The 11,353-nt window shown below is 37.9% G+C and overlaps 1 protein-coding gene and 1 non-coding gene across 2 annotated transcripts; both read right to left on the reverse strand.

The window, feature by feature from the left end:
* Positions 1–221: 221 nt before the first annotated feature.
* Positions 222–3,190, reverse strand: LOC106401285 (transmembrane 9 superfamily member 3). Its single transcript, XM_013841771.3, has 7 exons — positions 2,937–3,190; positions 2,563–2,603; positions 1,891–2,476; positions 1,668–1,805; positions 1,434–1,590; positions 867–1,351; positions 222–794 (listed from the first exon to the last, which is right to left on the reverse strand). Exons 1-7 carry the CDS (start codon positions 3,086–3,088, stop codon positions 575–577), a joined length of 1,779 nt encoding a protein of 592 aa, XP_013697225.1. The 5' UTR covers positions 3,089–3,190; the 3' UTR covers positions 222–574.
* A 7,472-nt stretch (positions 3,191–10,662) lies between these two features.
* Positions 10,663–10,769, reverse strand: LOC125582695. The gene has a single exon (XR_007320151.1). It is a non-coding gene; the product is annotated as a small nucleolar RNA R71 (small nucleolar RNA).
* Positions 10,770–11,353: the final 584 nt, after the last annotated feature.

Here is an 11,353-nt window from a genome sequence, read left to right on the forward strand (position 1 = left end):
ATTTACTTCAACCTACTTTTTCTCTAACTAGTTCATTAAACACTTAATCAAACTCCTCTTTCAACAATCTTCCTCGCACGAACCTCAACCGCCCAAAACAACCAAAGGTACTTACGATTCAACAAATTTGATTTTATGTTTTTTTTATATTATTAAGAATATTAGTTACTCTTTATATCGTTTACTCCTCGCTGGTTTCTCCCTGTTTTGAGATTTATTACTGTCTGAAACTAGCATGTTTTATGTAGTGAACTCAAGAAACGAAAAACAATACAGATACAATGTAGTTAACTAATTACCCAAAAAGAGAGAAACATTATATTAGAAGAGACTCGCCTAAACAAAACAAGTTTCAACATAAACGTTAAAAACGAGACAAGAAATTAAAGCATTTGTAGTAAAATAACCCTAAGATATAAAACCTTTAAAAAGCCATTTGATGTTTCGGTTTGTGGCTTTAAAACAACGTCTTCATCTACTTACCTAAAGCACGGATCTCTTTCTTCATCTTCTTTGTTCTACCCAAAAGAATCGCAAGTGAAGCTTTGAGAGTGTGTGGTTGGCAGCAACAGTTTTACTCGCATTTAATCGACCGGTAAATGTGACGGACGAAGAGGAGAGCGGCACGGAAGCCAACAGTCCCAAGCATGAGGAAGAACCCGTAGCAAATGCAAGCCATGTAACCGAAGAAGAAAGATGTTTGCATGAAACCAGACATGTCTGATCTCGCGTAGTAATAGTATAAACAGTACGCGTAGATAAACAAACCAGTCGACCCACCGCATAGGAATGATCTGCAAAATAAAGATTAAAAGATTCAAAATCTCTGCAAAGGATGTAATACAAGTGCAGGAACGTGATCTTACCTCCACCACCATTCGTGATCTTCTGCGGCGAGTTGGAAGTAAGTCAGGGCAACGGTTATAAAAGCGGTAACGATCAAGAGGATGATGAAGACGATGAAGAGGATGCTGTAAATGGTGTAGATCCGATGGCCCCAAACACTGGCAAAGATGTAATACAGCTCGATGTAGATGGCACTGAAAGGAAGAAAACCAGCCATGGCCATCTGAGGAACAGCGCTTCTGTACCATGGAAGTGGCGGGATCTCACGTGGATACTTAGTTGTGCGGACTGGAGCTTGGAACTCGGCTTTGCTGTTTTTACCGGCGATGCCACCCAATACAAGTAAAGGCGAAGTCACTAGTGTCCATATAAGGACGATAACAACGATGGTTCCAAAGGGAAGAGCTGCGGTTGCACTGTAGGCGATTGCGACGGTGTTTAGGAAGCAGAAGGTGAGGAATAATGGGCCACAGAAGAGACCTCCAGTGAGTAACAAGTTTCTCACCTGAGAAGATTAAATGAGGATGTTTAATTGCTGTGCTAAAAACGGTGACTTTCAGAGGAAGGGTTTGGTGTTTAATACTTACCCAGTTCTTTCCTTCGAGTTGGCAGTAGAAAGAGGAGGCGGTGTATCCAGCGATTCCAGACGTGAGAGCATAGATAACGACCAAGGCGGTGAAGAGTGCTCCTCGGTTGTATGGATAGAACACTCCAACAAGTGAAAGCATGAAGATGAAAATGGTGCTGATGACATATGAGGGACAGATAGGTTAGTTATCGGCAATAAAAGAAGCATTGGCTTGAAATGAGAAGAGACTTACAGAGTGAACAACTGAGTCCCGCTACCAAGTGATGCAGCAAATAAAGATTTGTGCTTTGGGAACCGGAACACGTCCCCGTGAATGTACTTCCATCCAGTTTCCTCTTGATCATCAGCAGCTTCCTCATCTTGTGCATACCTTTACAAGTCGGGAAACAAGTTTATAATCGAGGATAAAAGAGATGTGCATCGTTGAGTCAAGAGTCAGCATTTCCAAAACTTACTTCATGAAATCATTCTTGAGGACTCGCATCAAGATGGTCGCAAGGAAACCAGTCAAGAGGAGGACAGTAACACACGAGTTTATGATAGAGAACCAGTGAATCTCCAAGTGATGCGGAAGAGAAGACGACATGGCGTACTTATCCATCCTCTTCTCGAAAGGAGTCTCTGTCTCCTTCCACTTCACAGTGTACATAAACTCCGCAACAACTTCCTTATCCTCAGTGAGATCCACAAGCGAATGAGGATCCATCCTAGCATTGATTTCGATAACTCGGTCGTTGTTATACAAAATCTCGAACTGGATGTGCTTGTAGAGGAAGTACTTGAACTCGCTCGGATCTGATTTGCTCTCCTTGTCAACCTTCCCAATGAATCCCCAGATAGGAAGATCATCATAGTACATCTGAAAGTAATAATCCTTCTCTACAGCTCTTCGGAACTGTTCAACTTCTTTTCTGCTAAGCTTCTTTTTGCAGTACGTCTCAGAGTCTTTCTCATCTCTGAAGCTAAGCTTATACGGAGCACTAACGAGCCTGTCACCGTTCAAAACCTCACCAAAAGCTTCCTTCTTATCTTTCACACCCTCTGCCAAACCAATGGATCAAAATAAACAACACTGAGTCCCTAAGATCTCAAGGTTCACAGTGAGAAGCAATCAATCTTGCTCGTACCTGGGACACAGAATGGTAGATCGAAGTACCGATACGTCTCACTGCGATCAACATCATCACACACAAGTATAATCAATCAGTCATCTGATGATAGAAATCGCAATAGCATCCATCGCAGCTCTTTTGCAGCAATAGAATGTATAGTCAGTGATCAACTTCTCTAATCCAATTCAATATCAGATCTAAACTAAGATCTATAAGTAAAATCAGTCATCTGATGAAGAAATCAAATCTCAAGGTCTCGAAATCGCAATAACATCCATCAGAGCTCCTTACAGGAATCGCATCAACGATCAATTTCTCTAATATAAGGCAGTTTCGGATTTAAGATTTGAAAACCTAAAGAGAAGGAAGAAGAGTAGAGATCGTTATACCTGGGATTGTGAAACGGGCCGACCTTGTTGGCGTAGAGGGGGACAGAGTCGCCTTCCTTGTAACGATGATCGGAGGCATCGGATCTGACGTTTCCGGCGGCGAAGAAGATAAGAGCTCCGACGAAGAGGAGCAGCGTCGTCGGTGGTTTCATGGTGTTGCTGTGAGGGGAAACTGTGAGATCTGATTTTGGCTTTTATTTGGGAGAAACGCAAATGGTAAAGACAACAAATAATTATTTATCTCATTGCAAATAAAATTAGAAATGTAACAAATAAAATCCAATTTTCTTTCTTTTTTTTTTGAAAAATTCAACTTTTTTGCCACATGAATATTTTACATTAAGATATTTGAATTTACTATACTATATGATTTGTGTTATTTTGTATTCTTTGTATGTTTTGGAAATATACTTGTTGCGAATGGAAGATATAAGACTGGGAAAATACATGAAGCAATATGACTTCTATATCGATTTTTTCATAAAATGTCATTATATTATTATCTAGTTTATAATATACCTTCTGTTTTTAAAGGGTTTCAGATTTTATTTCTGTATTTGAAAAAATAATGTTTTAAACTTTAATTGATGCATTTTTAACAAAATATAATTTTAAATCTATAAATATAAGTAAATGAATTTTATTAGAAAACAAATAAAGTTGATTAAAACTAATAAACAAAACTATGTTTTTATTTTTTATGAATATATATATATATATATGCAAGTTCTAAAGCATCAATCTTTCAAATATATATGGATTAGTTTTCTAGCGGTACATTATTTTCCGATTTTTAGTAGTTACTAGTTACATGTCAAAAGATCAAAACCTCAGTAATAGCCTAATAGGTAGTCCTTCCATTTCTTTAAGTAATATATGGAGTAACCCTAACTATTACTCCATTTTAGAGTTAAATATGAAATCAGATCAGAGAAGATTTTTGTAACGACCCGGTTTTGTTAAACCGGTATGGTTTAATTCAAAACAATTATTTGTGAAACCCAAAGCCAATCTCATTAACTAAATCGTGGGCGTATATATAAGAATTTGTATAACCCTAAAATATACGTCAAGCCGTCAACCCACCTCGTGATTATTTGTTCTTCTCTTCACCCCCACTCATGTTTTCTTGCGATCAAAGCCACCATTGTTGGTGGTACGCCAGATCCGAGAGCTTAAGAGATGAGTCACTGGATCCATTACCATGCCATCTCGTGCGTTGATGACGAGAGCAAAGTCAAGAGGTAGATCGCGAGCAAGCCCGAGTCACCATCACCACCACCAACGTGAACCATCTCACCGCATCCCACCGGAGCCATGGTTCATCACCGGAGGAGCAGCCCATGGTATCACAGACTCGTTACCTGCCGTCACGTCTGTTGCGTTGTTGTTACGTATCGGATCCGTGAGATGGAGAGCATAAGCCGAGAGGGAGAGAGGGCATTTGAGGCGGAGGCGCCATGTTCCTCACCACCACCGGTCGCAGATCTGTACCGCCGTGAGTCTATAGTCACCATAGATGGAGCCCACATCGTCAAAGTGCAAGATCCATTAACGTTGCCCCAAGTCGTGATAGCTAAGTGATCCCTTCTCCATTCCTTGTATAGCAAGCAACATTTGTAGCATAAAACCTAATCGTATATTGTGCATGGTGAAATCATATGATTTAGTTGAGACTTATTCAACGAGTAATTCATGCTAAACTTGGTCGAGTCTTGTTAGGCGAAGCATGTCCAATTCTGAACATTTTCCGATCCATCTCCGATTGTGACAAAGGTGAGGGTCTATTCCGTAAATCCCGTACCAGTGTAGAATTCTCTCTATCGTAGTTTAGATTTCGAATCATGATCCGTCTGTTTGAATTGAGTCTTGATTGTTAGTTAGTTCATTCACTGTAAACTGGAACTAGGGGTCTAGAGGATTCAACCGTTGATTGATTGTGTGATGTTAAGAGATGCGATATATATATGTATGTACACATAGCTATGAGTAGGGACTATGTGCGCGGGCGGGGGCTCATAGATGTCTGGGCTAGTGATGCTACTTTGATTGTGCGGGCAGGGGCTTACATACGTTTGGACTTGCGATGCTACTTGTGCGGGTGTGTGGCGCAGAGACATTTGTACCATGGACGCTACTTGAGAGGGCGGGGGTACAGAGACAGACTGTACTAGCGACGCTACGTATTATATATCCATATGAGGAGATGCGGGGTGTATGGACTAGCTATATGCTATCATTGCATTGTTTGTGTTGTGTTTGTGTGATGCTTTAGGCATCTTGTTTGTTCATGTTAGAGCTAAACTTCCATAGTGGAAGTTCTATTACTCAAGTCGGTGGTTTGCGTGTTTAGCATCCCATACCTCACGGAGTAACTCTCCTGTTACTCACCCCTCATATTCCTTCCCCGTTCAGGTGAGACTGACGAACATGAGTGATTGCTATCGGACTGGTGCTTTAGGAGTTTTATTTCTGTCTTTTTCAGACTTGCGGATTTTATGTTTTTATCGATATTTTTGGGATTTATTATGTTATTTGGATTTATGGCTATTTATTGGATTTACGACTTTGGAGTTGACTTTTGAGAAGTAGTATATGGAGATTTCAGACTTTTTATTGATTTAAGTTATTTTGGAAAATACGAGTGTTACAATTTGGTATCAGAGCGGGGTTCTGTCCCGGCTCTGACCCGGGATGACGATTTGTTGGGACGTGGTTTTGACTCGGTTTTGACTCGGTCTTAATTCGGTTTAATTGATTTTAAAAGATTTTTGAATCTGGGGATTTGGGAGTTTTAAAGAAAGAAAAATACAGAACCTTTTCGGTCAGTAACTTCTAACCCAAGTGTCTTTTTATTGACGATGAGTTTATCATCGTCATCCGCTTTCTAGCTAAAAGGGTTTCAGCCAGATGTTCGAGAGATGGATGATGTCACAGTTTGATAGATTTGTCAGGTGTGTATCAGTTTCGTCCGTCGTGTTCTGAGATTGTCCGCATGTGGATATATGTGATGTTGTTGCCACCACCCAAACTTCAAACCATCGCTCCACGAGTTTTTGTTATTGGAGATTATGTGGTATGAGATGTGAGCCATGAGTTGGCTTGTGTTATTCGTGTGTATGAGTATATTTACTGCCTTGGAGGCATGGTTATTTTGTAAACTCGTGGGGATCACTTTTGGATTGGGGTGCGACAGCTTGCGTTGTGTGATATTGGAGTTACGCTTGGTATGTTTTTCAGTTTTTGGTAGTGTTGATCATTTCAGAGATGTGTCAGTTCGGACAGCTGACATAGAAACGTTGGGAGCTATTTATATTGATTGCGGTGTACCAGTTATGCTTGGAGGGCCGATTGGTTCAGAGATTCGTCAGAGATGGAGTTGTGTTTTGCGATATCATTCTTGGGGTGGACTGGTTATCATGACATCAAGTACTGTTGGATTTCCTGAGGGCAAGAGTTCATATTTCTAGAGCAGAGCAGATTTTATTTGCATATATGCTACATGCAGAGGAGTTATTGGATATGAGGAGTAAATAGATTTTGGTGATCATTTCGATGGTCAACATGAGTTGCAGGATCGTCTAGTTATCTCAGAGTATGGAGATGTATTTGAGGCTTTGGAAGGGCCGTTACCAGTGAGAGGAGATGTTCTTACGATCGAGTTAGAGTCAGGGACAGCACCGGTTTCATGAGTTCTATACCGATTAGCGCCAGCAGAGATGACTGAGCTGAAAGAACATATGGAAGATTCATCAGACAAGAGATTTATCAGGCCGAGTAATTCGCCGTGGGGAGCACCAATGTTGTTTGTAAAGAAAAAAATGATGGAGTTTCAGACGGTCGAGACGTATATGTTTTCGTCGAAAATGAGACGGATTTAAATAAGGTGGATCTACCATTTATCATTTTTAACAAAGCATTTGATGAATTTTTATTATATTTTTACAAAGTATAATATTCCGCGCTTTTAAAGCGCGGATCAAAATCTAGTGAAGTTTATAATCAAAAATACGGTAGGATTGCAGATTTCCTAAGCCTTAAAAAAACATGCATGTGTTATCTTTGGTCACGGTAACTCCATTATCTTTGGGCCAAATATTCAAATTTTACTTTTGAACAAAAAGATTCTTTGGGGCCGAAATTCCATTAAGCCAGAGTATTCAAATTTTGTGTTAATCTTCGGGCTGTAGATAGTGAGAAGGAATATCTCTTTAATTTGAACTAGATTTTGACCCGCGTTTTTAAAGCGCGGGTAGTTTTTACCATTTTGATAAAATTTGATTAAATTTATAATTTTATTAGAAAACAAATAATTTTAAAGTTGTTCTATTTGTGTTTTAAAAAAGTTTTTATATTATAATATTTGATTTTCAAGTAGTGTTTTCATATTCGATCCAGAACCTTGGCTAAACCGATAGATCTGGTGATCAATGTATAATCCGATTCAAATTTAATTAATAAATTACTTAAAATCCTATAAAACTTGGTAAAAAAAACTCAAAATTCTATAAAATCCAAAAATCTATGATTCGTTGAAAACCCAAAAATATATAATAATATTTTTTTGATATTTTTATTAAATAATTCATAATTTTTAATATTATATAAAATTGAAAAAACTTGTAATAATTTAGACTTTAATGAAATTTGTATCATGTCATTTGAAGAAAATGAAACAATGGTAATAGATTTTTTTTTTATGGATATGACAATATTAGTTTCTTTTTTGTTAATAAACTGTGATAAGTTTGTATTATATTTATTTTAGATCTTAAATTTAATTTCATGATAAGTTTTACGGTATTTTTGAACACTCAAAATTGGCATATCATTATTATGTACAAAACGACATAGTTAATAATGTTTTTTAATTTTCATGTATATATTCATATTTAATCGTTAAATAATACTATGCATTAAAGATAATATTCAAATTAAATGGAAAGTATAATTTAAATAAAAAATAGAATTATTATCATTCACAAAATATGGAAAGCATTAATTATCATAGGGAATATTCTATTGTTAGTTTAAATACGTAGTATATATATATTAAAATTAAATGTCAGTGTATGATATTGTAAATAACTTGAAAAACCAAGGGCGAAATCCTATTAGGGATTCTGCTTTAATAGTATAGATAAAACCCGAACAACTCCTGAAGCTTGTTATAGTCCAAGTGAAAGTTTGCCTTTGGAGACTGGTTTAGGCGTTCCATTTCAAGATGAATCGAAAAGTTCCCCTACTCTGAACTCTGGTAAGTTCTATCTACTTTTTTTGATACATGTACAGTATGTATGACGTAGTTTGTTTATTTTTCTAGGAGTAGAGAATCTTTACATAACATGTTTATTGTTATATTCTAATAATTCCTAAGAAACAATGTAACAGTCTCTTTTATGACTTTAAGTTGTAATGCAGCAAAAACTTTAGTAACAGTGCTCTCGTTTTATTTTCGTGATTTTTTATACAGTTTGTGATGTGTTGTGATTTTGCATAGTTTTAGCTTTGTTATTTCATATATATTCATGCATTAACCTTACATTTATTTGCATTTAGAGTCTATTGCATGTACATTTGCATCTTTTAGGTGTTGGATGAATTGTTTGGAGTTTTGGAGGTGATTAGAGCACAAAAGGAGCTTTCGAGGAGTCTTGAACCGAACGTGTGAAAGACAAGCATGGATGAAGGTCTTAAAGATATCTTTTGAAACTTGTCTTTTGGGAAGACATGGTAAATTGAGTTAGCTTTACAATGGAGGTGGTTTCAAGTCGTTTGGAGCTGTATTGAGGGATTTATGATCAAAATACTACACACATATCAGTGTGTGCAACATGGAGAAAGTGGAGAAAACTTTAATGAGTGAGTTTTATCTCTTTAAAGCTTGCAACATGGGGGATGGGTTGTCTATCATGAGTTTGGCGGCTCTTTTGGCCTAACTTTCTCTACCTTTTCTGAAGAGGCAAGACTACTTTGGCCATATGAAGGGGCAAAAGGTGTTCTATAATGGAAGAAAGTGGAGAATAACTTTTATGAGTGTGTTTTATGCTTTATGCTTTCACATGATGGATGTGTTGTCATCCTCCTTTACTTAGGCTATAAAAGAAACTGCAAGGGGAAGGAGGAAGACACACAATACACATAGTACAATACAACAAAGAGTAGAGAGTGAAAGTTTTATAGTTTCATATTTTGTATTTTGAGAGTTTGAGAGAAAACATTTGTTCTTGAGCTGTTCTTCATTGTTCATCATCTATTCTTGAGTTTTAATTTCGTTTTGCTTGTTTAATCCTTGTTTATCTTTATTCTCTGTTGTATCTACTTGAATATGCTTCAATCTATTATGAGATTAAGTGTTTTCATGGAGATTAGTGAGTAGTTTCCTTAAGAATTCATGGGTTAGGGAGATTAGAGTAACTTAGTGAAGATCTATGGTGTTATTGTATTAGATCCTTGTATGAACTTGCTTGTTGAGTATTTTTAATGCTTGTTTAGTCTTGATCACTCTAAACCTGATTTCTAAACACTTCTCATCAGACATGATTAGATGAAGTGTTTGAATCAACTCAACTAAGCTCTAGTGAGATTAGCCAAGGACACTTGATGTTAAAATTGCTAGATAGTTATTAAACTTGAACTTAAAGATTGCTTGATTGAATTAAGCCAAAGACATTTGATGTTTAATGATTTCTAAGCAAATGGACATTTACCTAGACATAGGACTTGTCTAAAATTGTGTTTAGACTTAAGAGATTACTTTGATTGAAAGCTTGTCACCTAGATTGGATCTTAGTTACTTGAAGTCAATTCCCAATACCCATGGATTCACTTGTCTAAATTGATTAAAACCTTGTTGTATTGCTCTGTTTGCTATTGTTACTTGTCACACACTCACCACTATTGAATCTGCTTAGCTTAAGAAATGACTTGTACTCTCACTGATTCACATCACTAGGACTGGTTCGACATTCACCCCACTATACTACAACATTTGCAATAGGCAGAAAAACCTATTATCAAATTGGCGCCGTTGCCAATCCTAGTCTGATTGTGACATTGAGTTTGAGTCTTTGCTTGAGACTGAGTTTTACTTTGTTTTAAAGTTACTAATTCTACTTCTTCATCTACTTGTGATCGCAGGTGCATGAACCTAAGAAGTAGAGGCACTACACATCTTACTCCCTTGACAGATATCAAAACACTTGAAAGAGAGAACAGGAGAAGGTTAAGACAAGAAGAGCAAGAGGCTCAGATACAAAGATCAGAACCTATGATGGAACCAGTTCCAGAACAACCTCAAGCTGAAGAGGGCAATGGTCAAGGAGCTGCCAACCTTCGACCTAGACAACCACAACGCCAAGCTAGGGCCATCGGTACATATGATCAACCTAACATAAATGGGAATAGGTTGGGCATTAGGGCACCGCCAGTTGCCAACAACAATTTCGAGATCAAGTCCAGCCTCATCAACATGATTGAAAACAACAAGTACCATGGACTTGCCTTGGAAGACCCACTAGATCACCTTGACAGATTTGATAAGTACTGTGGCTTGTCAAAAACAAATGGAGTTTCAGAGGATGCTTTCAAGCTCAGATTGTTTCCCTTCTCTTTGGGAGACAAGGCTCACACTTGGGAGAAAAACATCTCAAGTGATACTATCACCACTTGGGATGAATGCAAGAAGGCCTTCCTCAACAAGTTCTTCTCTGCTACAAGGACTGCCAACCTTAGAAATCAGATCTCTGGTTTTCAACAAAGAGGACTTGAAGGATTTTCAGAGGCATGGGAGAGATTCAGAAGCTACTTGTCTCAATGTCCCCACCATGGCTTCAACAATGAGAGCTTGCTAAGCACTTTCTACAGAGGAGTCTTGCCTAAATTCAAAAGCCAGCTTGACACTGCAAGCAATGGAAACTTCTTGGGGAGGACTGTCGAAGATGCATTAGAACTCTTGGAGAACATGGCACAGAGTGACTCTGTCTACAATGATGAATATGATAGAAGAGACAGAGGTGGTGGAGGAGAAGATATGACCACAAAGAGAGAGCTGAAAGCACTTCAAGACAAGATTGACATGCTACTATCAGAAAAGACCAAGAAAGAGGAGTTACATATGGTTGCTGAAGTTGATGGAGTAGAATGCCAAGAAGATATGTACTATGTCAATGCTCAGGGTACATGGTACAAGAAGGAGCCTGACTATCAATACCAGAACAACTACCAACAGAAACCCTTCTACAACAACCAACAGAAGCCATTCAACAACTACCAGCCAAGACCATTCTACAACAATCAGCCTAAGCCATTCTACAACAACAACCAAGGTGGTTACCAACCCAAACAGAACTTCCCTCCGGGATTCTCACCAAAACCAAGTCAACCTGCACAAGACCAAGCTGGATCATCAACACAAC

This window comes from Brassica napus, chromosome C2, assembly GCF_020379485.1.
Source record: "Brassica napus cultivar Da-Ae chromosome C2, Da-Ae, whole genome shotgun sequence".
NCBI lineage: Eukaryota > Viridiplantae > Streptophyta > Magnoliopsida > Brassicales > Brassicaceae > Brassica > Brassica napus.

Coding starts and splice junctions, on each gene's coding strand:
- LOC106401285 (XM_013841771.3), bottom strand. CDS start 3,088: ATGAAACCACCGACGACGCTGCTCCTCTTCGTCGGAGCTCTTATCTTC. Junction 2,477..2,562: donor TCTACCATTCTGTGTCCCAG/GTACGAGCAAGA, acceptor TTGGTTTGGCAG/AGGGTGTGAAAGATAAGAAG. Junction 1,591..1,667: donor GGGACTCAGTTGTTCACTCT/GTAAGTCTCTTC, acceptor ATATGTCATCAG/CACCATTTTCATCTTCATGC.